Genomic DNA, 27,751 nt, shown 5'->3' with positions numbered 1-27,751 from the left:
GGGTAAAGTGGTTTTGAAGCACAGTTTGTTCCATAGAATTGATTGTAGTGCTACCCAGTCAGATGTGGAAAATAGTCCCTAAACATATAAGCACACCATGGTGGAAAGAACTCCTTGATAATAAAGATGGATTTCAGTTACTGATTTATTTTTAGGCAACTGGATTGACAGTCAGCATTTGATTCAATATTTATCTCTTTGGATATTGCTAACACTCAAGCCTATTGTGTGCAATGCAGATCATCCCATTTGTATATGTTAGTGCATGTTATTGACAAGATTGAAAAAGCATGCAAAACAAGACAATGACATGGTCCGCTAACTGGCTTATAGGGCTTTTAACTAAGCAGTTACAGGTGGAATGCTTTGAACAGTCAGTGGTAGAGAGCTAGCCAGCTAGTACTGAAGGTGGTGGATCTGTGGATTTGCATCTCTCAAACTAGAAATGTCAATTGGAGATGCAATAAAGCTTGACAAGATTAATGCATATTGATTTAAAAGGGTACTTATATCTAAAATGTATACAGTTTAACAAGGAGCTCACCTAATGATGTTTCATTATGGTACTGTTTAACATTTACATTTTCTGGTTTGGCATGGTTAGTTTTTGTTTTCAAAGTTTCATCGAAATACTTCTAATTCATTATGACTCTGACATCCTTTCAAACATTCACCAAGAGGTTTGGTTACATTCTATAGAACTGTGTTTTCAGTACCAAATGGCTAATCTTAAAAGTCTGCAAAAGTAAAAGTATAGTATGAGTACAGTAACGGATCCCTGTATTTTGTTCTTTTATAGCTAAGCCACTGAGTACAAACATAGATTTGGATTCTGGACAATTAACAATTTATAGAAGAAAAAAAAGAAAAAAAGAAAAGAATGTTTCCATACCTCTGTTTTTGAAATTCATTCATCTGGCATGATGAAAACCAACTAAAACCAAATAAAAGCTGGAGAACTGAGTGTGACGCAATGATCTAAAACCCTGTTGTTTACCTCAGTAACCCGGACTCTAGTCTAGAATATGCTGGATCTGTACAGTAGTTTTGAAATACATTTGTGCACTAACATGATTTTCAGTGCTTATTTATTGTCTCAGAGTGTAATCTGTGGAAAGGGGTGACAAATGATATGCTGCTTGATGTATGCCTGTCTGTACTAGAATTTTATTGCAGAAGCCACAGTTTTTACACAGGTAGAATTTCTCAACATAATTTTCAACTACTACAGTAGTAACTTTTATACCATTATAGATAGTACTACCTTAGTGCTACTGGATATACTACCTCTCATTTTAATTCCCTATTACTGTATGCTTAGCATTAACTGTCCAACCTAATATAGAAATATTTTGGTCTGGAACTATGTTTACTGAAAGAAATGTGAAAATGAGTTATGACAGTAATAAAACATTGTAGCGCTTCGCTTTAGTTTTACTACAGTAATTCTTTCCAAGTTAGTCAGTGTTTAGCCAGATTTTCTGTATGCTTTGAAGCTGTGAGAGAGGGCCATGCAGGTTTGTGTCAGTGCAAATATGCACAATTTATTAAATTAATAAATGCATAAATAGTCCGTTTTAAAGCTAGTAATAAACAACAGATGAAGACAAAATAAGGCCTCCTGAGTTAATCTAATTAGGCATATTATTGATTTATTTAGTAACACTGGCATCTCTTTGGAAATTGCTACACTCATTGATGCCTGTTGTATGCAATGCACATCATAAAGCCGTTTGCGAGAGTAATGGCGCTATGAAGCTTGCGGAATATTGCACGCTGATTTGTCGTGTGGAATCTCTTCAGGTGAAGTGCGGACGCTGCGGGATGAGTGTCAGAGCCTGAAGGAAGAGTCTCAGTCTTTGAGGGAGGACAACAAACAGCTTCTGAGGAAACTGCAGCACCTGTCACAAAACAGGGAGAGGTGGGAGTTGAGAAGTCACATGTTCACCTACAAAGATGTATAGTTAATACTGCATACCTCAGCAAAAGATAACATCTTTTATGAGAGAAGGACTTTTATATGTCAGGCTGTCATTGTGGATATGGTGTTATTGCATATTATTACATACTGTAGCGGTCTCAGTTAACGCAGGCAGGCGCATTACACAGGGCGAGGCAATCCACACGCAGGCGGAGGGTGGGCGAGAACCCGGGACCTCTCGCATTAAAGCATAGCTCCGATACCGCTGTACAAAAGAGCCGGCTCCATTGCAAGGAGCGTATATCGGGCTTATGTTTTCATGTGTGATTATGTCACCTACCAGCCCTGCTGCTGCCTTCCCCCGTGCACGCTACACTCTCCCCTGCCGGCCTCAAGTCTGCCCTGGACTTGCTCCAGGCTACAGTCTGACAAGTGCGTACTGGGGTACCTGCGCCCACTTCTTACACCAATGTAGCGCTCTCGGTTAACGCAGGCAGGCGCATCACACAGGGTGAGGCAATCCACACACAGGCGGAGGGCGGGTGCGAACCAGTGACCTCTCGCACTAAAGCATAGCGCCGATACCGCTGTACAAAAGAGCCGGCTCCATTGCAAGGGGTGTATATCGGGCTTATGTCTTCGTGTGTGATTACGTCACCTACCAACCCTGCTGCTGCCTTCCTCAGTGCATTCTACAATATGTCATTATTACATACTGATCCATGCCAAATCTTTTTATACAGCATGTGAATAGGGCCCAACTGTGTCTCAAAATCCTTTGCGCCACTTTTCCAAAATGACTCAAATCCTATAACTTTTGTTCCCCCACAGCACTAATGACCTGTATCTAGCACTAAAAGAAGGCACTCTGAGCAGTGAAGGTGAAAAGCCTTCCACTGGAAAGAAAGATTTAAGTGGTGGAACAGAAGAAGAGGGGTATGAGGTCGGCAGGGCCGGGAGTTACATGACTTTAGCAGAGTCGACCTCAAACTGTAGGCTAGTAGATGCATCTGTTCAGAAGAATATATCGTTTGATGGAAAACCAATGACACCAACAGGTGGCTTAAATGGGGGAAGCTTCTCATCAGGCTTTTCAGAAGTAGCCTCTCTTCGACAACAACTGAAGCAAGCTGAAGAGAAAGCTCTTTGTGTGCAGCATGAGGTATATGCTTCTACAGTACGTATTGATGTATATATTTCTACAATAGTGCAGAGTAACAACAGGAAAACAGATTTAAGAAATCCCAGTAATTAGTGGTCCAGTTGCTGTCATGGAAAAGTTCCAGAGAGCGGAACAGAAGTTCAGATTATACAGTATCAGTATATAAAATGGTAATATTTTTAATATAACATTACTGTGCACTTTTCAGTTATTTACATTTTTTTTTTCACTGATATTGCTGATGTCTAGTGTGAAGCCAAATCTAAATATGACTATCTTCTTCACTGCCACATTCTGTGCCCATGTGTACCTATAGAGTGTTCTGAGGCCCCCAGCATAGTTATAGACTGACAGATTGTGAGACATGTAGTTCTAATCCTACATGCCTGTTCTGGTGCAGTGTGCAGGGCTGCTGGCTGAACTGAGGGAGCTGCAGGGCCTTTACAGTACCAGCCAGAAGGAAAGGGCTGAGCTGGAGAGGGAGCTTCAGAAGTGCCGGGAGGAGATGCAGCAACTCACAGGGAAGAATGCTAAGGTGAGGGCGTGACTAGAGGTATCGTACCGTACCAGGCTTGGACGAATAGAAAACAAAAGTATATATATATATATATATATATATATATATATATATATATATATATATATAACATTTACAGTGTTCATATATTTCTTCCATACACTAAAGCTTCCATCTCACTGATATATAATGAATATCACAAATGCAAGTTTTGTCTGCAACGAACATCTGTGTATCTATAAATCTATTATTTCTATAGAAATATTTAGCATTACTATCATAGTTATTCGTGGTAAAATGATACTGGTTAATTCAACAAATTGTTATTTGTTTTACAAAAAAATGACCACAAGGGTATAAAAACCGTAGTTAATTTTACATTGTCAGCTAGTCTTTAGATATTTAGGGTTTGTCTTTAATGAAAATGTGAAAAAGAAGAATTTTTTAAACAGCTTTGTTCCACCTTTCTATATTCTGTATTTTGTTGTTAAAAAATAACAATAATGTACCATACATGATGTTTATTAAAATCTACCTATAATTATGTGACATGACATGCAGCTTGCTGAATTCCATGACTGTCTGCTTAAAGCTCGGCTTATCCTTCCTCATGTTGTGCTGCATAGTGTTTGTATAAATGTAATTTTTTTTTTTTTTTGTATAGCAGTGGATAATCTTTCAACTGTTTTGTCTGGTGTAATGGATTGTTGATTGAGAATATAGATCTATTCATTAATGGGGGTTTAACTATATATATATATATATATATATATATATATATATATATATATATATATATATATATATATATATATATATATATATATGAATTTAAAGAGTTTATATCGCTTGTGATAGTAACAGTTTCCATAGTAACCTCCATGATAAAATAGGTGGAAGAAAAGTGTTTGGTAGAACTGTGTTTTTCTAAAAATATATTTCAGAGAGGTAGTGTAAAGATTATGCTGCATTGTTGATTATAGTAATATCCCTAGTCAAATGTTATTACTATTATGATGTATAACAGTCACTGAGGGAATACCCATTCATACCATTTTGTTTCTCATTTGCTATAACTACAAACATTCTATAAAGATGCTGTTGACTGTAAAATACCACCGTATATTACTACTGTAGCTTTTCATAGTTTTCTCCCTGTTCCGATCCGTCTGCGGTGCCCTGGTTGAAATGTTTAGTATTTTTAACACATGCATATAATAATATTAATAATAGAAATAATAATATTGTCAATGACAAGAATGAAATAAATACCACAGAACACTTTAGAGTTACAACAATAATGAGAAATTTAGAGTGATGAGCCACGATTAAATTCAAAGCAATAAAACTAGTTTCTTGGGAATCTAAGAGATGCAAGGTAAGCGATGGCAGTGGATGCGCATGTCAAATACGCCTGTACCTAAGGAAGGTACAGTACATGTTAAATGTCAGACCTTTGTGTCTCATGCCATTCATGTGTCTATCATAGCTGTTGTTATCCCTGTGATTAACCCCTTCACTGAATCAAAACTTGCTTGTGCTGTCAAACAGTGTCACAGCAGTTTGCTTCCGTACATGTGAACTACAGTGAGGGGGTTAACTCATTGTGAGGAACCCTGTCTGGCTTGGATTATAATCACGTTCTATTTCTTTCTTTCTCTTTCCCTGTCATTGTATTTACCATGTCTTTCTTGTGCCTGTACCCTCATTTATTCTTTTTATTCTTTTATATCTAATTCATGTAAAATCTGTCTCTTCTTTCTTTCTGCGTTATCCATTTGATCGTTTCTTTCTTCCTTTCCTTCTTTCTTCTCTGTTTTCTGGTTTACCTCTTTTTTATTCCACCCTCCCTTTCATCCTCACATGGCACTGCCCTTGTTTTTCCTCAGAACTCTCCTACCCCTGAGCCACCTGTTCTGTCCATCCCCCTAATAGGAATGATTGTTATAGTGGCCCTACTTTGGTGCTGGTGGGCGGAGTCTTCATTCTAGAGGTGACAAGGTACCGGTATGCTATTTATTTCTCTTCCGAAAGTGCAACTGGTCCAACTAAAAAGTTCTATGGAAAAGTGCTGCTTGATGATCGTTAATTTTAGTGTTCAATTTAGGAAGCCCCTTAAACACAAATAAAACTAAACAGTTAATTGGTCTGTATTTGATGAAATCTAGCATTAGCTGTGAATTATGTGTATTTTATAATAACTTATATTCTATTTACATGAATACACAATAAAAGTTGGGACAGTATTAACCGGAAAACAAATTATATAAATGATGATGTAGTCAAGGCACCACTGAGCTTATAATGCATCCTAAAATTCAAGATCATATATTATTTTCATGTAGCTTGTCAATAGTGCTACAGTGTGACTAAAAAAAAAAAGAAGGAATCAGTAGCATTTTTCATTTGTAGTATATATTTGTGAGTTAAAGTTTTTTATTCCATTCATGACACTACCAACATTTTCATACCACAATAGCAAGATACCATATAGAAATTGAAAAAAAATGAAGGTTATGTTTTCACCCTTGTTTTTTTTTTAACTATAGGTAAGTTGTTTTTAAGTGTGAGGAATGCACAACAAATAAGACACTACATCATGAATGTCATTTGGCAGTTACACTAGGAATGCCACAGCTGCTGCCACATGTAGAAAGCCAATCAATAATTTACAACTGAGACAGAGCATGGCATGCCTCTAAATTAAATTGTAGAAATTTGAAGTAACACACTATCTGCCCTTTTTTTTGCACCAGAATCTTTACTCATTTGCAATTTATGAAGGGGATCACCTGCCAAGGCAAAATGGCACAGTTCTCATTTGATGTGATAATAACACATTGCTATCCAGCTGAGAGTAAACTCTCACTCAATTAATGCCAGCATTCTGCAGATTTCTCATTTTAAATATATGATTAAGTCCATCCTGGCCAGCACCCCACAGTCCAAAAGCCACTATTTTATTAATAAACAATCCGTTTGATACATAACAGGGGCTAAATTGGGAGCACTTAGGAAACAATTGAAAAGAGGTGTTCACATGAAATAATTTGGAACTAAACACATTTTTGTAATCATATAATGATAAGGTAAAGAAAAGTATGTGGTATGCATTACATTAGTGATACTGACTACAGACTACAGGCCAACAAGGGGACAGTTTGAAGTGGGTGTTAGGGTGCTACTTTTACATCTTTTTCCGAATTATACACGCAACAAATTACAACTAGCTAGGGACACCAATGCCTGACAGAATTATAAAGGTTGGCCTTGATGAGGAGTGATCAGAGAATCTGGCACATATGGAGCTCAGTAGCCTGTATAAACAGCAGTCAGTGTGTCAGTGTGTATCTGTGTGTGGGTGACAGCTGTTACCTTGTGTTCACAGGGGCCTACGGGAGGCTGGAGCCCACTGATGGTGGTGGCTGTAGCTACAGCTGTTGTCCTGATCTTCCCAAGCTTGACCAGGGCACTCTCCTGAGGATCTCACTGGGGTCTCCCAGCAGCATTCCACTTCCAAGGGCAACACTCCCTCACATCAACGCTTCTGTCTGCCGCTTCACCGCTCGGCTTTGCGCCCAACATATTATTGGGGTTTGACGACATCTCTGCCTGACAACTAGTCAACAGTCTGTGGATTTGTCGTTTCCCCGCCCGTTGCTTGAGCTGTTATTCCTTGGATGACCATTTAAGAAACTGTAGAATACCTTTTGGATGCATACTCACTACATTATTTCAAGAAAGATGAAAAGTCAGAAGGGGAAGCAATATGCCAACAGTGCGGTTCCCTGCAAGTTTTTAAATCCATCTGTTTATTCTTCATTATTGTTAATTTAGAGCTTGGCCCTTCAGTGTGGATCAGAATTAATTTCAAAATGCCTTGTTTAGAGTCACCTCAGCATTATAAATATGTGGGTCTGTTTATAAGATCTTAAACATACTGTGTTATTATAAGAGGCCAGGTGGCATTTTGGGACTGCAAATCTCACATGCCACCACTAAGTTCATTCGAATATGCTACAGAATTTGATATGTATTTATTTATTTGGAACAATATAAAGGGTCATTCTGCCTTACAAATTGATGTTATTAGCTTTTAACGACCAACATGCAAAGAAAAAGAAACACTTGATGTTCAAAATTGCTGGTTAAACATGACCTGCAGTCCAAGCAATCCTGAAAGATACCTAGCTGCAAAATCAAAGGAAAACTTACTATAGAGTATAACAAATCCTAAAAATACAAACAAATTGACATCTATTTTAGGAAAACACTGTTTCCTTACAATGCTTCATCGAAATATCCTTTTTTGATTTACCTAAAAGCATGCTTTCCTTTCACTATTTATATTGGTAGGCCTCTCAGTGGCTGCAAACCTTTTTGCTTGTCCATCTGTGTGTTTCATCTGACGTAAAGACTTACCTATCAGATACTCACACTACCATTGTTTTTTTGGACCACCGCTGAATGAAATACCTTTTCTGTGCACTGAGCAGTTGCATGCATTTCTCTGCTGAGGATCTACAAACACAAGGAATAATCCTTCTTAAATGTTTAATTACGGCCTTGTTTTTCTCTACCATTTTCACAAACCTTTCCTTCAAAATTCTTGACTATTGCAAATAACTCTGTCACTCCATTGGAGGTAATGGCAAGTCTGGAAAAATGTGCCTGTGGTTGTTGACTGAAACCTAATCAGAACACTTAAAGCTTTACTGATCCTTGAACTGAAATGTTGCACATTTCTGGATAGTCCGCCTGTATTCTGTGGTTGCAATTTTCCAATGTGTGGTTCTATAAATCTCTAGACAGAGGTCCAGGGGTTTCTTTCTCTCTTCAAGCTCCCTCTTTCTTTCAGGCCCTGGGCAATCAATGTTTTATGAATAATATACAGGAGCTACTCCCAGGTCTGTATTTGTATAAAATAGTAGTCTTACGAGGATAGTAAAGCTTTGTACAGTATCTATGGCACAATGTTTCAGTACACAATATTTCTGCACCACTTTTGCAACAATTAACTTACTAGCCTGTGTAACTTTTGAATTGAAGCAAATGAAAGTATTAATTTACATTCAGCATATTAGTTTTCAGCGTTTTGCATTCATGGTATTTTTATTTATTTTTTACCTGTCTTGTGCTAGGAAGTAACTTGAGATTAATAATCTATTTTACAAGTATTGCTGGCCAAGAACATCACATGCATCTCACATATCATCCTGTTAAGAGTATTATATCATCAAAGCTGTTATGAACCAGTTTGGACTTATTCCTGCCACAACTTGCAAGAGACACTATGGGTCAAAAAAATATAAATATTTAAACAGCTATTTCGGTCACACTTTATTTTAAAGGCCTATTTTCTTTGGTTTATTAACTGTTAACCACAATGCGAAAGAGCTGGGCTTGTCTGCATTCGTGTTATATAGCTTTTAATCTCATCTCACCAACAGGGACCAGAATCCAGAATAGCAGTGCATCACACAACACTGCCTGTTATATTACTTTACCCTTAGCTCAAAATGAACAATGTTTGTTAAGATACCTGCTAATGAAAACCTGATTTAATTTGATAAACATTACTACAGTAACAATTTGAACCGATTTCAAATATATGATCGACCGGAACTTGATAATCAATAAGGCTCTGATGTTTTAGCTGGGCTATTATATATTAACTAACAATTAACAGAAACATAAATATGTATATTAACATGTTTATTAGCTGGTTGTTACTAGTTAATAGGTATCTCTTAAAATAAAGTGTGACCGTTATTACAATTTTTAATAGATGCATTTGAAACTAGTATAAAATGATAAAGATCAAAGAAAGTTAGATCACATAACTTTCAATTTTATTGATTCACCCATTAACTTGTACTGCATACTTGTAATGTCTCTTGTTTTACATTGACTTTATGTATTTGTTTGACAACTACAGTTGTATCATTTTGCATTGACTAAATAGGTGTGTAACAAGTATTGGAAAAGAGACAACACTGAAGTGAAATAAACAAACACAGTATTGTTTTCATACCCCTGCACATGGGAATTCTCTTATAGAGCTGCACTACTAATTTAAACTGGTTGTGTTAGTTCTTCAGTCAGTAGGCATCTTTGAAATAGCCATGTGCCATATGGTACAACAAAAAAAAAAGAAATCAAATTCATGTCTCTAAAGTATCGTAGTGTACATTCACAAAACGGTATTGCTTGATCTAAAAAATATATACCACTACACAGTTTCATGTCTACAGGAGTGATGGGATTTTACTGTAGATGACAGATGGAACTAGTGACTTCTTTTTACTGTCCCCTTCACCCTTGTTGAACGCATTTTGAGAAATACGCTACCATGTTTGTACCCTCATAATGGCTTTTATAATGATATCCACATACCCACATTCCTAGGGCAAAATAGAAACTTGCACAATTTTCATGTTCTTGGGAAGCTTGAGCGATAGTACCCAAGCAAATCAGTCTGATGAATTCTATAACACCATTTTATTGTTACACTTTGGCTAATATAATTATATTTAAAAATGGGTCTAATGAGATTGCTTAGTTTTTATTAGTCACAAAAGTGAAGAATGGATTTTTCTTGTTTTTTTTTCAGGATCAGAGTATACTCTCAATCTTATGAGAGTCAAGTAGATACATTGTAAACATGCAATTTATCTGGTAGCCCTGAAGGAATCTTTTTTCTCCCTCTGTTACATGTGAGGTAGTAATGGGTTGTGGTTCAGCATTTAGTACTGTTGTAAATGGAAAATGTTACACCCTAATGCCACCAACCCTTCTATTTGAGCACTAAATTCAATACCAAAGTAAAAAAAAAAAAAATTTCCCCTTGAGGTCCTAATTTGATCTCTGAATCAACTATGGGGGCTACTGACAAAATCTTAACACAGAAAAAGTCTGTTTTGATATATGTAACAACGTTTCCATTATTGTAACTATTTGGTGTTTAAAAAATTATACTCAAAACAGACTTTTAAAAAACGTATCAGTTAAAGCTTTGTGAAAACGTAATAACAATTATCTAAAGCAATATTTTTTGTTTCAAAACTGTTTGAGATAAAGCTTTCTTAGGGGAGTGCCAAAAACCCATTGCTGCCTTGTTTTAAATTATATTTATATGTATGCATATGCTATTTTTATGAAGCATGCACAGTTTTCTTTCTCTCTGATAACAGGCATGCAAAAGGTTTTCCATTTTCTGTAAAGCAATAATGAAAACTCTCTAAGAAGTGACAAAATGGTTCAACAGTCTATACACACATGACAGTAAGATAAATTTACCACAGTCTTTACTTGAAAAGGAGAATCAAACTAGCAACTGAAAAGGTTTATAAAATATGTGCCTAAGTGGTTTGTTAATAGTTGTGTGCAAACTGTGCTTTGGTGTAATGACATGAAGATAAAAACGTATATTACTGTATATTGTTTTGGTGAACTCTACTATCATAAGTATCCCAGTGTAACGCCATTGGGATGCTAGGAGTGGTTCTGAAACTGAGCTGGCCTGTGGGCAGGGTTACTGTCTGGCAGAATTGCTCAATAGTGGAGCACTTGCAAGTTCTGCCCATCACTTTTACTGACACAGGTTCCATGGAGAGTTTTCAGTTCAATGCTTTTGTGAAATGAAGAATTTTTGGCTTTCCATGATGCAGTGCAGCATATATAAAATAATGCAAGTGGTGTAGTCAAATCCAGATAGCTAACCTGTTCCTTACCATACATTTTGAAAAATCCTCCATCATTTACAACACATTGTTTCTGTTTAGTCAAGCAAAAAAAAATTATAACTGTACACTCCCCTTATTACAGCACCACATTTCAGATTTGTGATACTGTACATGTGTTATCTTCCTAATTTCATCTAGATTAGAAAAGAAGTAAAAAGATGGATTGTACTGTAAAATAATGCACCACCAAATGGTGATAATAAAACATACTTTGCCCAAGTATGAGAGCACACTGCATCTGGATAATGTTACGCTGTTTAGATTTTATTATTATTGTGGGTCCGTCTAGGTTATTTAGTCACTGAATCCCTTTTGAAATTCCTCTTTTATTGTGTCTTTGAAAATTTGAACAGGGTTGCAGAAGGAGAGTATGGACTGCCTATCTTTTGAGGAATTCTGAAATTCCTTCAGATTTACTTTCTGAGCATGTCACAGCAAGGCTTACTTTTAGTTACCTGCATGCTCTTTAGGCATATTGCAATTAAATATGAAAAAGCCCATTATTGAGCTGAAAGCTCATAGGGCACATACTGCAGGACTTTATTTGAAATACTGTGCAGGAGCTGAGATCAGACTTTGGCAAATTATGTTGCCATTTATGTCTCAAGTAATTCAGTCAGCTGGCTGTGGCCTGTGCTGTGAAAGACAGGCCCCATATTGTTATATTATAACTGAAGTACAGAACTGATGACCATTACGTAAACAGCCTTTATTACTAAAGATGTTTACTTTCTTGGTTATACTTAGAAATCTGGTGTGGAGGGCTGGGAAGGCCTTGAGGGATAGTTGTCTGTGTGAAATATAATCTGTTTTCATTATGTGGTTAGCAGCTAATGGATTGCACAAAATGTAAATACCTAGTCTTCCCTTATCAAAATGTAGTAATCTTATTACATTAGCACAATATTGCTGACATAATAAGCATAATTGTAGTGTAGAGTTTGTGGACAGTGAAAAATACCACTTGGGCAGTTTACATAATAAGGATGTGTACATTCTATACTTCTATCAGTATAATTTAATTCTCTGTTGTGTTGATGTCATTTTTCTTTTAAAAGTTTAGTTGTCGCCAATGGTTTTTTACCCCGGTTTTCTCCCCAATTTGGAATGCACAATTATCATTTTTATCCTGGTTCACCGCTGCAACCCCCAGGCGGCTCGTGAAACAGAGGCTGAAACACGCGTCCCCCGAAACATGTTCCTGCCAATCCGTACTGCGGATCCACAGCGAAGCCAACAGACCTATAGTGCCGGAGGACAACACAAATCTGAATGGCTCCACTGCAGACCTGCAGGCGCCCTATCAGCCACAGGGGTCGCTGGTGCGCGGTAAACCGTGGATTGCCCTGCCTAAGCCCTCCCTACCTGGGCGGCTGCCCCCTAGGAACCCCCGGTCACGGTCGGCAATGACATAGTCTGGATTCGAACCTGCGATCTCCAGGCTATAGGGCGCATCCTGTACTCCACGTGGAGTGCCTTTACTGGATACACCACTCGAGAGCCCCCATGTCATTTTTGACAAAAACTTGAAAGCCCCTAAATCAAATGGTGTTTTCTAATACGTTAATTTTACATGTAGATAAATAGGTATTTTAAGTAACAATAAAATATACTGTGCTAAAACACTCTTTGTAAACAATTACAATTTTATTGACAACATTGTAGGCTTAATTACAATACATTATATTGAATATATATATATATATATATATATATATATATATATATATATATATATATATATGTATATATATATAAAAAATAATAGATGGGCTTCAGTGAGTTACAGGAAAATAATTCCATCTAGGGTTTCTGTGACGTCATAAATGACGAGACAGAAGGTCGAGATGGAATTGTTTTCCTGTAACTCACTGAAGAGGCCCTTCTATTATTTTTTATAATACATGCAAACCCTTGTGATTCTAATATTAAAGAAGATGATGTTCAGAAGTAATTTCGGTTTTTTTTAAACGCAGTGTTTCAGTGCTGTACAGATGTCGTTATCCGTTAGTGCTTCAGCTTTATTTGGATGATTGCCTTTACCTTGTTTTAATTTCCCGTTCCTCTCCATTTTCTCTGAGATACGAATGTACCAGCTTTAAATAATTTTTTTAACGTATTCTCATTTTGTTGATCATTAATGAACATTTCTGTGCTGTGGGTGTTGTCGAGTGATTGAAAACTAGACATTTTTGTGTTTGAATTGAAAGTGATGGTCTTGAGGAGTTGAATGGGTCAAGGTTTCCTCTAGAGGAATTATCACTTTTTGATGTCGGTACTGTGGTATTACGCCTTTTTTTAATGGCACAGGATGCAAATATAGCCTTCATCCATGTATTATATATATATATATATATATATATATATATATATATATATATATATATATATATATATATATATATATACACTTATTTATTTATAAAGCATTTGGGAAAATATATATACATTAAATCAATAAACTACACAATCTAGCCTAACACAAGTTATTTAATGGATGGATTAAATATGTTTAGTATGCATTTGTATTAAAGATGCCAACAGCAGTCTAAACCAGCTTCATGGAGATTCTTAAAAGCTTAGGTCCCAAGCAGGTGATGCATAATTATGTTTGACATTTTTTTTTATGATATCCCTAGAGGTGTAACAAATCACTGCATACTTTTTTTTTTTACATGATGTATCCTATGGTAATAGAGGTGTGTGTTGTGATAGCACCACAGTACATAGTTACTTGTAGTCCACCGAATTTGTTTTTATACAATACTTGGCATGGATATACAATCTCCCTATCATTTAAATGCTGTCCTTTAAAAAAAATAGTCCACCATTCATGATCATGGTGTCTTCTTACTTATTACAAAGTAGCTCATCAGGACTATTACATGTATCATGATACAGTACATACTGCATATTGTGATACACATTGTATAATGACCTATATGCATCATTACACCCCTGCTTATTTTCAAATAAAATGTTTCTCAAGATTCCATGAAGCTTATTTGGAGGATCTATATAATTCATGTAAACTATAGCTTTGAAAACTATGAGAAATATCAACAGGATATATTATTATTTTATTTTGAAAGAAAGTCATTTACAAGGGAGTCCATTATTGCTGCATTGACACTATGTTGTTGAACAATGATCCTGCTATTAAAATTGTATGGGTGCTGTATTGATAAAGGCAGGATTTGTCACCATATCCTACAATTGAAGGTTTGTTGTACTACTCAAAATAATTAGTGTTTTATGTATATAATATCATATAAACTGCCCTACTGCCCATCTGGAGCTTAAAAGTTCAGCCCAGGTTTTAGAACAAACCTACTATCTGAAGTGTGCTAAATGGTCATATCAAAACCTGTCCAGAACTTTTCTCCAGATGAACTCAAGAACCACCACTAAAGCTTACTGAATGTTTATTTTTTATGTTTTTTCTTTGTAAGAACAATTTTTGAATTAATACTTACATTATATTTAGGAAATGTGAACATTTATTTAAAAGCTTTACTTTAAAATATACAATATGTTTAGTACTGGTATGTATTAAACTATTTCATGTGCCGTGTTGATGTACAGTGTATATGAAGCTGTGGTGACTGTATGTGAAATAGCTGTGCAGCTGGAATGTAATGTGTTTTCTAAGAAGTTTGTAAAAATCCTGATATGTTTTGCTTTTTAGATGGCTATGTTGTTTTGACAAATTGTGAGTATTTTGGTAAGCTGTATATTTTGTAAAGATCTGAAACAAATAAAAACAAAAAATATCCTTAAAGAGTGTATTTGTTTCACCAATGGTACTGTTAAGCAACGTAAAATTTGATTTGTTTTTCAGAATTCCTGACCATATACTTACTGAACATATGATGGTACCAATAGCACCACATAAATTCTGCAACTTTTAAAGAAGCGCTCACCTTGCTCCTCCGAGTACGCTCCCATGTTCTCCTTGAATTTATCAAGATGAGCATCAAGGATATGGACTTTGAGGGACATCCTACAGCCCATTGTGCCGTAGTTCTTCACCAGAGTCTCAACCAGCTCCACATAGTTTTCGGCCTTGTGATTGCCCAGGAAGCCCCGAACCACTGCGACAAAACTGTTCCAATCCGTTTTCTCCTTACTAGTGAGCTTCTTGGGGAATTCATTGCACTCCAGGATCTTCTTTATCTGTGGTCCGACGAAGACACCGGCTTTGACCTTTGCCTCAGACAGCTTAGGGAAGAAGTCTTGAAGGTACTTGAAGGCTGCCGACTCCTTATCTAGAGCTCTGACAAATTGTTTCAGAAGGCCCAATTTGATGTGCAGTGGTGGCATCAGCACCTTCCGGAGGTCCCAGCCGTACTCATCATACTTCAAGGCGTCCAGCAAGGTCTTGATGCTGTTGTAATCCGCTTTGAGGTGCACCGAGTGAGCCAGGGGAAGAGACGGGTACTTGTTACCATTATGGAGCAGCACGGCTTTGAGGCTCCTGGATGAGCTGTCAATGAAGGACACTATAACGAGAACATGATGGGAGACTACATTTGGGGGCTGATTCGTGAAAGTGATTTACACTATAATCGTAAATCTCGGAAAAATACTCACTTCTAAATCTTTTGTAGTCATTTTTGTATTACTTTAGTATAAATACATGTTAATTTGGATTCATATGTTGTTTTTTTCTGACTTTATGTGAATGAAAAGACACAAATTCGCCCGTTTTCTCATTGGAAATAGGTAAATTTCAAAATATCACTGTCCTGGTCACAAAAGCAAAGTTTGCGGGGAATAATAGCCATTTTCTATACTTTTGAGGCATAAGCAATTAGGAAATAACACTTACTACCCAGGAACCAAAAAAAAAATATATTTGTTACACGGTGTAACCATCCATTCTGGTAGGTCTGAAGCCTGATATTCTAACCAAGCTTTCTCATGTTATACTATTATAACTTTGCAATAGATCTGACTCTGTATGTTTTGTGCTTGGTTCTTATGTCCTGTGTGATTGTTTCATCTTTATTTTTTGTGTCAACTGGAAATGATTATGTTCTAGATCTTCTCCTGTGTGTCTTGTTTGAGGTTTTCTGCTTGAGTCCCTCCAAGCTATTATAATTGGGTAGGGCATTTCTTTAAGGAAGAGTATATATGTTGTTTATTCAAGTTACTGAAAGGATCCATTAGGTTCCAGCAGAAAGTGACTATAGCTGGATGAGATCACCAGCACGCGGGGGTCAACAAGTAAGACTCAGGACCTATTCTGGGTTTGGGATGTAATGTGATACCAAGGACTGCTGGTGTTCCATGGACTACAAATACACAGTCATTGGTTATTACTGTGCATATTTTACAGGTTACACATTGAAAGGATTTGTTTGTTATTTCATTTCTATATATATATATATATATATATATATATATATATATATATATATATATACACAGTATATATATATATATATATATATATATATATAGTCCCTCCAGGATTCCGCGATTCCGTGATTGCGGAAAAAAATCATAGAATTTGTTCTCTCAGAAAACTTTCAATTTTTTTGCAAAAAAACCCAAAACTCAAACATTTGCTCCCTGCTATCACTGTACATGTCACTTGCGCGCATGCATGCTATTTGTATAGTGAGAAGTGTGGCGGGGTTTCAGTGCAAGCTTTAGTTCAGCTATGGAGAGATTCATAAGGCCATCAGTGAATTCTGGAAACAAATCTAAATTAGCACTGAATATAACAGCAAAAGATAGGGCACAAATGCAAAATGCAAGTCCAGTATTTCCAATAACTCACTGTCATAGCTTCTGTTAAAATGGCAGAAGACCGTTACAACAACCATGGATAGACAAACAGTGGCTACTGAAGAATGAAACAAGGTAAGATTATTATTATTATTATTATTATGATTATTATTATTATTATTATTATTATTATGCAGTCGCAAGTTCAAAGTGAAGCATTGTTCTGTTACTCCTATGTGAAAGGTCAGAGAAAAACTGTTAGGACCTTGCTTGTACTCCCTATGTTGCAGGTCCTGAAAGATGTAATTTTAATTATATATGGAAATACATACGTTTTTTGTATATGGTGTAGTAACATGAATGCTCAAAAAGGAAGGGGACGGCAAACTATATTAGATATTATCCGATTACTTGGGATGACACAACATTTTTGTGAACTTTTTTTTTAAATCTTTACTTTCCCGTTTGTTTTGTGGTATATGATGGTATATGATGGTAGCACTTTCACATTGTGGCCTTAGGCCCAGACCAAATCAAAACTTTGACAACCCGCTAATCGCACTTAACAAAACTGTATTTAATAGCGTTTTATTTTTTTTTGTAACTATCTTATTTCTTCTACTCATAAAAAGAAAACGCTATTAAATACAGTTTTGTTAAGTGCGATTAGCGGGTTGTCAAAGTTTTGATTTGGTCCCAGCCTTAGCCAAAGAAACAAAAATGCTAGTTTATCAGCCAATAAGTGTCGCCTGTCACAGTTTCCAAACTATTTTGTGCTGTGCTGTCTTGATGTGGATACGTTTTAAAATTACAACATTTTGGTGAACAACACATGTTTCTAAAAATACCCTGTTACATTTGTACAAAAATGCTCCAATCCTAGTACACAGTAAACAGTGCATTTGTAACATTTACCAATGCTAATTTGAATCCTAGTGCACCACTAAAATCATATTCTGCTATGCAATTATTATTACTAATGTGATTAAATACAGTCATATGTTTTGGCCATAACTGGATTTAATGTTATATTTAAAAAAAAAAAAAAAAGGCATCTTGTAGTCAGTGCTGTAACAGTTTTTTTTTTTTTAAGTGAACTTTCTTTGCTTTATTGTATGTGTCTTCTTTGATTTCCATAAAATATGGCAAACATATTTGTTCTGTTTTTTTTTTCTTCAGATTTTAGTAATGTGATTTAATTAAAAAAAAACCAGAATTTAACTGTGACTCACTTTTTCTTCTTTATTAATACTTATGAACACCGTTTTTTTTTTTATTAAAAAGGTATTTGCCGCATAATTTGAATAATTATAAAATACAGCACTCAATGGTAGAGTGTATCTTAATACCAAAAAGCACTATTATAACACCCCCCCCCCCCCCGCCCCCGAGTCACATTGTTTGTTGTGTGTGTGTGGAGTGAGGGAGGCTTGCAGCTGTCAGACATACTGTACCTGCTCAGTGAGTAAACACAGGACTTCAATTCCATGTGCCTCCAATCATCAAGCACATTTCAGGAATTACAACATTTATAAACAGGAAACAAAAAGCAAAAACACACACAGAGTGATATGCAATCTAAAATCCACAACAATATTATATATAACACACACACACACATATATATATATATATATATATATATATATATATATATATATATATATATATATATACACACACACACACAGAGTGATATGCAATCTAAAATCCACAACAATATTATTTAAAAGTCATTTTAACATCTTGAATAAAAAACTAAAATACAAAGAAGAAAACTATAGCTGCAAATACCAAGTTGCCATTCAGTTCAGTGAATTTAGTAGTAATAGTCAACTGCCAAGAGTAGCAGCAATGAGAGTATTACACTATTTATACACTGCAAAGTCACCAAGGGTACTGCTGTGTAACATTAATGAAAAGAACATTCTGAAACAGACAGTTAAGAGATGTTTTTAAAATAGAAAGTACATTACCTTCATGACTGCCAACCATAGAATACCGGAATCATTAGCCATGATGTATTAGTACATCGCTTACGGCGCTCAAGAAATGCCAGTAAGCTTTATCAAGATTGATTTTCAGTCTGAGTGTATATATATATATATATATATATATATATATATATATATATATATATATATATATATATATATATATATATATATATATGAGTCTGAATAGCTGTTTAATTCCTAATTGGATAGGCAACTAACATTGTTTTTGTTAATCAAACACAATACATAAAAAGATTTCTAGCATTTTACAAACTTTTAAGACTTATGGTCCTTCCATTGGGTGTTAAATTACCTATAAAAACCTTTAGGTCCGATTCATAAACTTTCCATTTTAGAACCCCCTCCTCCTGTGTTTTTTTGTTAAGACAATACAACTTCCCCATGTATAGTTCATCAGCAGCAGCTTTCCACTCCCTTTCTCCTCTGGAGTGTTATCTTAAAGTAGATTTATGGTATGTTAAAGATACTTGTAATACATATATAAAATTGTATATTATTTTGAAAAGTACTACAGCTGTAGTGCAATTTAAACAGTTTTCGAAAAGTATCATGGTAATATATTACAATGTTAGAAATAAATAACTGGTTATTTAAAGACTTGTAAATAAACTCAATTTGTTTCTAACAAATAATAATAAGAAAAATAAAAAGGGTAAAAAAAGCTTTGAAAAAGTGCCCATGTTAAGCTATACAAGATATACACCTTCCCAAAAACGCTTCTGACCTTTCTCTTCAGAAATTGCTGAGTCATGAAGTACAGTATTCATCAGACACATTGTTTACCAGAGCTGTATTTTGTTTATTAAAAAGGACTTTTTCATTGTAGGGTGTTACATAGCTTTGGAGCTAAGTAATCATAGTTAGCATCATAGTTAATAAATGGAGCTACCCAAGTCCAAAGGCTATGACCAAAATAAAATCTATTCTGAGGGGGAGAGCTAGAACCATAGAGTATTGAAACTCTCTTCTGTGTTATCCTTTCCTGGGTCCAGAATAGCGGATGATATCATTTCAACGGGGCATCCACTGGCTTAATTTACGTTATTTACTCCACAGGGGGATACTATGTTAATCCGACCTTGTAATGCAAATATTTAAAACGAAATCACAGCGGATCAAAGCCAAACAACAGAACAAAATTCAACCAAATAAACGAATTGTTGTGATGCCAGTTTAAGTTTTTCTTAACTTGAGTGTAATTGTAACCCTTGACTCCTCCTGTGTTAATGGCAACATCTGAAAACTCCAGCCCACCCAGATCCTGATTTGGAGTGCCTAAAAATAAAGCAAGTTGTCACAACTGTTACAACACATTGCGGTCGAGCCAATCGCTGTCCCTGCTACCCTTAGCACCCAATCCAGATCCATAGCATTATCTCAGTAGGATTAGAAAAATACTCATCCTTTAGTTGTATATGGTCATGGCACAGGCATTCCAGAGAATCCTTCCCTCTGACGTGCTAAGGGGTTCTCAAATCTTTTTAAACCCCCGTCTTGCCTCCTTCTTCATTTAGTGACAAGTGAACAAGTCTCTTCTAACTCAGCTGTACTGACCTCTCTTTATTTTTCTACTTCACGATCTGCCGTCTCTTTGAAATTTCCTACCCTGCTTTAAGCTCTATTAAGAACCAGATAAGATATTTCTCACAAGTTTGTCAATTAAAAAGAGGACTCGCTGTTTTCAAAACGAAACTTGGATTCCTTAATTTATCATTTTGCTGACAGATTTGCTTGGTTTGACAAGCGCGATCGTTTTAGCAAGAAGCTGTGATTTTCTTTCTTTTTTTAAGTTTTAAAAAAGTTTTCAGAGTGCGCGCGCGCCTGGCACTGCCCTGCAAAACTCTTTTGTTTTGTTTGTTTCTCCCCTACGTGCAGTCGATTTCATACTGGCCTCATTGATTGCGGTATAAAAAGGGGCACAGAGACCGAAACCATGATGAGCAATAACACATACTACGACCAGCAGCAGCCTCCGTACTACCAAGGCACCAATAACGGGGAAGATCAGGAAGAGATGCCTGCCACAGAGAAGGACCTGGCCGAGGATGCCCCGTGGAAGAAAATCCAACAGAACACTTTCACCCGATGGTGCAACGAGCACCTGAAATGCGTCAATAAAAAGATCAACGATCTGCATAAAGATCTGAGCGATGGGCTAAAGCTGATCGGTTTGTTGGAGGTCCTGAGTCAGAAGAAAATGTACAGAAAATACCACCCCAGACCTAACTTTAGACAGATGAAATTCGAAAATGTTTCGGTGGCACTGGAGTTTCTGGATAGAGAACATATCAAACTGGTCTCTATAGGTAAGAGATGTGTGCTTATTTGCTTCCGAAGTGTTGTTCTTCATTGCTTTGCGTATACTGTCTTGACGCTAAAAAGTTGACATTTTTGTTCATTATTTCACATAGCGGGGAAGAAACTGGGAGGATAGAGGGCGTACTTGAGACAAAAAAGTTATGTTTGCAAAATAAAAAGGGCTTAGCTGTGGTGTTCATGTAAGGTAGTGTACAAACACACCCTATGTAAAAAAATTTGAAATACAGTAATATATTTTTATTATTTAAGTAGCCTTTTAATGTACTGTGTCTGACTGTGTCACACAATAGCATTTGCTTTAAAAGTAATTTAATAGAACGGTATAAAGTAATGTGTATTTACATGACTAGTTCAATGATTGTAATTCTAGATAAACAGAATATTGGTTTAAATACGTGAAATCACTATATTATTAGGAATACAGAGTACACACAATTAATAATGGCCTACGTTATACGTCAGACAAGCTGTGGCAGTGGTGTCGATATAATGCAATTAGAGTAATCTAATTTTGAAAGAGTTTAGTCATTAAATTCTGTCACATTAACTTCAGGGCAAATGCGCATTTTGTTTTGTTTATCAAAAACGAAAATGGTCAGTGTCAGTAGCGCGATTTGTTTAACATACAGTACTGTGTATTACCCAGGTGGGGTGATGCTGGCCAGGTTTATACACGTTTCGAAATATATGATGTCTTTAACAATGCAGTGTCTAAATGTTTTGCGTTAAGTTTAAATTTAGCATACTTCTCTTTAATGTAACTAATTTGGACATTCAAATACACAAATAATATATTATCTCTACAAGCTTATTTAACCCACAATAATGATGTGTACAAAATAATTATACTGTAAATAAAAACACTGCTAGGTTTATGGATTTTTTTTGTTACATTTAGGGTTTGAATACTACTGGTACACAGTATTGAATAGCTGTTGATTTTATTTTTGTAGTGTGATTCCATTTGTTTTCTAGACCTTATCACACTTATGGACACAAGGCCAATGAATGGTTCGAATCAAAGCTTAACATTTTGTCCAGATCTAAGAAAACTTTGCTGCATCCTTCTTGTTTCAAACCATTTCAGTCCTTTCAAACTCTGCTACAAACCCATGTGTCTAGATGCAGTGCTTTCCAAGGGGAAGTGTCTTTGAAATGTGTGTGATAGAAACCAGAGAACTACATGATAATGAAGATGCATTTAGTGAACTTTGGTGGGAGTTCTCAGTTTGAGTTTGAGTGGGTCTCCTTTGAATGAGGGGCAGCTAATAAAATCCAGGCTTTGGGCATTTTTACAAAACACTTCACTTGCTGTAAATCTCTAGCGGCATGGAGACATATTTCTTCATATTGGCCATTAGGAATAGTCCAGTGTTGTTCCATACTGGGCAATGCACTTTACTATGCTCATTGATTTCCAGCCTGAATACGAGCCAGAGCTAGAAAGACTTGCGTGACGATGCAAGTAATTATTATAAAGTTTTGTTGTGAGCAATCAAGGATAGGTCAGGGTAAACATATGGGTTAAAAATACTGCTTGTGTCTTGATTTGTATTTATTCTGAGAAATCCATTAACCCTAAAAGTTTTGATAGACCTAATTTTTTTTTACTACTGTACTAAGTTTGCACAATTTTTTTGTAAAATGAAAATCAAACATCAATGCACTATTAATTAAGTCCCTGAGTTAACTATGTGAAGCTTTTTTTTTTAACATCAACAGTTTGTTTTCTATTTATAAAACAATGATGTTAACTTAGCACAGTGCTTTATGCTTTGGGGATATGTTTTCAGACAGGAAAAAAGAAAGTTATCCTGGAAGACCCCTTTGTCTTACAAATCAAAATGAAAATAATATAATTATATAGACTGCAAGTAATAACACATGTATGACATGCAGGTACAATGTAAGTACCTAAAGCAGGTATGTGTGTTCTCAGTGATTATTGTAATCCACTCTACCTGACTCATTTGTTTACTGTATCTGCTGGTCAAAGCCCCATAAAGTACTATACATTGAACCCTTTCTTAATGAAAATGTTACTGGTATTCTACATTAAGTTTATACTGGTATGGTAATCGCATACAGCGATATACTACTATAATTTAATTGCATTCTTTAAAATGTTGCTATTGCATTCATTTAATAGACACTTGGGATGAACCATCTTTGCTTTTTTTTGTTTGTCACTAACTTGTTCCCTGATAATCACAAAGGCATACTACCTTCTAAATGTGACCCTATGCAACGTACGCATTGTTTTCCATGATGATAACATATTTTGTTCCTGTACCAGTAGTCTTTCTTTTCTTCTTCTCACTAGGAACGAGGGCAGCCAGTGGAAAGTTTTACAATGAGGGTTGTGATCCTTTTGGAATGTCAGAGTCAGGGATAGCTTTAATAACAATTAGTAATATTCAATATTTTTTTGAATGTGACAAATAGTTTGAAATTCTGCAGACCTCTATGAGAGAAATGTAACAAGGGTGGAAGACAGAAAAGCTGGAGACACACACACACACACATGCACGCAAACACACACACACACACACACATGCACGCAAACACATACACACACACACACACACACACACAGACCAATGTCCTGGGTCTCTAACCTTTATAATGATCACATTCATGCCAACGGCCCTCAGCTGCTGATTTTAGCAGTTGAGCTCAGCATTGCAGCCCGGTGTACTCTCCTTTCCATGTGAGTCTGAGTGACTGAGAGAGTGGGTTAGCACATATGCAGAAACAAGGGTACGGAACAGGATGACACTGCAATATGTAAGAGCTTTCCAGAAGGATGCCTCACAAAGTTCTTTCCTCCTTGGCTGCAGTGTCCAATTTCATAAGGCCTCATGGCTGGTGGTCTCTTGAAAAATCCTGCCCAGAAATGTCGGAAACTTCAGTTAAGTAAGATGAACGGAAACATTACTAAGTGATTAGATCTGAGCAATTCTACATCTGTCTTGATGCACTCTATAGCTTTTGGGAAGTCACAACCTCTCCTCATGTCATATTCAACCAATTTCTTGTGTTTTTAGCATCTAATAAAAAAACGGTGAATGCAAGCATTTAAACTGGAGCTTTTATGAAAACAATGAGGACCACTTACAGTTTTTTTATGTTTTGTGTTTGTTTTCTCAATCACTTGACTGTCCCATTTTAAGTGCAAAAAAAATTAATAAACTCCAATACAAGAGTCGGGAGTCAGTGGAGATTGGAAAAGAGGGCGCTCTTAAATTCATAGTTTGGAGTATGGAGGGAATGCACTGGCACGTGCCCCAGAAACACTATGAAGCAAATTATATATGTTCAGAGGTAGGTAGAAAAAGCATCCAAGATGCCACACCTATCGTGCTAATGCCTGGCTGCTCAGATTGGAAAATGAATAGCAGTTGGTCTATATGGAACATGTGAATGACTGTTGGATATTGAATGTCTGAGGGTGCTTCCTTTTAGCCCAAGCGTGAGTGATTGATGTGGAGACAGCTGGACTCTGGTCTCTTTCCAGTAACAGGTGCTTAAAATAGCTCACGACTCAACAGAGTGAGATGCCCGTGGAGCTTGAGGGGCATGTGTTTCTGAAAAACACTCTGACTTTTAGGCCGTCTGGTGCGGAGCAATTATTGATGTCGACATGAAACCCCTGATAAAGTCAGTTAAATTATTTTTACGCCAACAAGAAAATGCAAGTGAAAGTCATGATAGGGGGAAAAGATTTTAAAAAAAGCTTTTGCTTCATCGTTTTCTCTGAGGTTATATTTGCACATTAATCACAAGAACTGTCTGTTAATCACAAGGAGCCTTTCTGTTTTTTCTCATTCATTTAATGAAATGCAAGATAAGGAAAATAGAGGCAAGACTCCCAGAGGGACTATGTATTCCTGATAAGTTCTTGGCCTGTGATAATAAAATCCTTTCTCATTCAAAGTGCCAGTTAGACTGATCAGCTGCCTTGGACATAGACTATAGAACATAGCAGTAAACATGGCAGGGGTTACATTCTAAAACTTCATTCATGGTGTTCAGCTAAACATCAGTGAAAAACAAAGATACTATATCATTTAACTTACTCTATATCGCTCTACCCAAATAATGTACGACCAGATGACATGGATGACAATCACATTTTCATTATGCACTGCTCTGTCATGATTAAGGTGGTGTGAATAGGGTTTAATTCAAGTTCCTTTGGGTCAAAGTTGAGACCTGCCAGCTTTAGCTATGTTAGTAATGCAGTATAAGGGAACCAACAGTTTGCCCAGCTGCACTGTAACTATCTTATTTCACAGTAACAGTGTATATGAAAGTGTAACTGTGCCCTCAGATGTGCTTTAGGTCTCCTGTGGAGCAGTGTGTTTAGGGAGCATAGTGTTGTACCCAGCCAGGGGTATATCTGTATATAGATTTATGCTTTACATTATTCCCCTTCCACTGAGTGTTACTAGGTTGTCTGCTAATATTGGATGTGCGCTCATTCTTTGAACTCCACAAAGAGACCTGATGCTTCATCATTATTTAAATATTTGTGTTTCAATAACAGATTTCTGGCAGTGTTCTCTCTGTGCCGAACGGGTTAGATTTCTTTGCGGTGGTTTCTGAAGGAAATTGCTGAACACTCTGCACAAGTTCTCTATAACATGACCCCTAATTGTTACCATGTGTCATGAAGGCAGTAAGCACAGAAAAATGCACCTTTGAGGCCAAATATTATCTTCCTAGCATTCAGGACGTGAAATGTGTGCAAGTGGGGTTTAAATTAGACAAAATTTAATTCAGGCACCTTTACAAGCTACATTTTTAAATTAGATTTTCAATCCAGATCAATCTAAAAGCTATGGTAAATAGTGCAATATTTAGGGAAGCTCCAAACTGTGAAGCTGTTCTTGCCTTCAACATTTAATGAATTGTGGTTAAATTCCAAGCGGTTAAATGACTTTTGGGATTCATTTATTTACAGGAAATGTCATGATGCACCTGGAAAACCGTGAATACAACAGGCATGCTTCCAATATTGCATTGTTTTCTATTGGAACAATTCACAGTATTACTGATTTGTTTTTTATTTTTAATTTTTTAGTATTCTCTCAAGAGATTTGGTTATGTTTCTACAGATGTGGACAAAAGTTTTGCATCACCTAGAATTTTAGGACTCAGACATATTTTAAAAAAAAACAACATAATTTAGATATTTTATTAAACATCATGTAACCAAATAAACTCCAAAATGATATTGTAAAAGTCTACCTGAAGCCATAATACCGGATTCTGCCGAGTAAATGCCCATGTTTGAACTATTGCGCCACCTCGACTTTTAGCTGAATGTCAATTTTTCACCGTTTCTAATAACCATGCGCAAAAAAAATAAAAAATAATAAAAAAATAAAATAAATAACCATGTGCAAATAATGCCTGAGATTTCAAATCTCGCACTTCAAATGAGTGGAACAAGCTGTGCCGTACAGTAGTTGCTCTGTGCATTGATTGAATACATTGTAAGCCACTTTTTGTTTTAGATCCGACAATACAGACTCTGAGTCCCATTGATTACAACTTCCTGTTAGCTACAATACATTTTTTTTAAATTACAATAGACTTCAGCTTTAAAGGTTAATGTGTGTTTTATGAACATTTAAAATTACATTACAGTTGACTTACGCAGCACCCTTTTTTCAGGCAAACCCTTTACTTTGTATTACACTGTTTAACACTAGAACTGCCGTGGTTATACTCATACCTAAAACCGCCGCCGGCAGTCATTATGATGGGTACATTTTAAACAACATCAGTATTAAAATGAAAGACAAACTATCGACTACAACTCAAAAGTTTTATTCAACACATCATATCAAACATCTGCACAGCCAAAACGCTGTATTTAAATGAACAATTAAACATAAAAGGGGTTATTTTCTAACTTACCACATATAAAGCACTACTTAAAAAAATGAAAAACTATAATAAAAGAAACATTTCAAAAGAAACAGGTGTAAACAGGTATACGTACATCAAAAAAGGAAAGCGATTTTTAATTTAAAACGAAAGTAACATGTTTTCTCGTGCGTGTGTGTCACTCGGTGCAGCACTGAATCCAGGTTGAGCTGCTGCAGCTTTGTAGTTTTCTGATCGAAATGTTTCTGCCGTAGCGCTGTAACTGCACTTCATAATTCTGTAGCGTAACTGTGTGCTGTGCTTTATCTTTTGAATTTTAAACATGCCTAATTCAAAACGTAGAATGACATCACAGTGGACTTACGCAACACCCTTTTTCCAGGCAAAACGTTTACTTTGTATTTCATCATTTAATACATGTTAACTGCATTTCTT

The 27,751-nt window shown here is 36.1% G+C and overlaps 2 protein-coding genes across 9 annotated transcripts in view; both read left to right on the top strand.

Moving 5' to 3' along the window:
- Positions 1-13,068, top strand: part of LOC117414883 (coiled-coil domain-containing protein 136-like) — a 45,797-nt gene extending 32,729 nt beyond the window's left edge. For 2 of the 4 annotated variants that reach the window (XM_034024719.3, XM_034024721.3), the window contains 5 exons: positions 1,804-1,921; positions 2,753-3,098; positions 3,484-3,618; positions 5,490-5,601; positions 6,989-13,068. In XM_034024719.3, the coding sequence (XP_033880610.2) occupies positions 1,804-1,921; positions 2,753-3,098; positions 3,484-3,618; positions 5,490-5,591 (701 nt within the window). In that variant the 3' untranslated portion in view covers positions 5,592-5,601; positions 6,989-13,068. The remainder of the gene's footprint in view (positions 1-1,803; positions 1,922-2,752; positions 3,099-3,483; positions 3,619-5,489; positions 5,602-6,988) is intronic. The other 2 variants (XM_034024723.3, XM_059027268.1) reach the window with 2 other exon arrangements.
- Positions 13,069-20,529: 7,461 nt separating this feature from the next.
- The window catches only part of LOC117415233 (filamin-C-like), a 54,770-nt gene continuing 47,548 nt past the window's right edge, over positions 20,530-27,751 (top strand). For 3 of the 5 annotated variants that reach the window (XM_034921921.2, XM_034921920.2, XM_034921919.2), the window contains exon 1: positions 20,531-21,405. In XM_034921921.2, the coding sequence (XP_034777812.2) occupies positions 21,033-21,405 (373 nt within the window). In that variant the 5' untranslated portion in view covers positions 20,531-21,032. Of the gene's footprint in view, positions 21,406-27,751 lie in introns of all 5 variants that reach the window. The other 2 variants (XM_034921923.2, XM_034921922.2) reach the window with 2 other exon arrangements.

Source organism: Acipenser ruthenus, chromosome 7, assembly GCF_902713425.1.
Source record: "Acipenser ruthenus chromosome 7, fAciRut3.2 maternal haplotype, whole genome shotgun sequence".
NCBI lineage: Eukaryota > Metazoa > Chordata > Actinopteri > Acipenseriformes > Acipenseridae > Acipenser > Acipenser ruthenus.
Note: the sequence above shows the minus strand (reverse complement) of the source record. Positions and strands in the feature narration are given on the sequence as shown.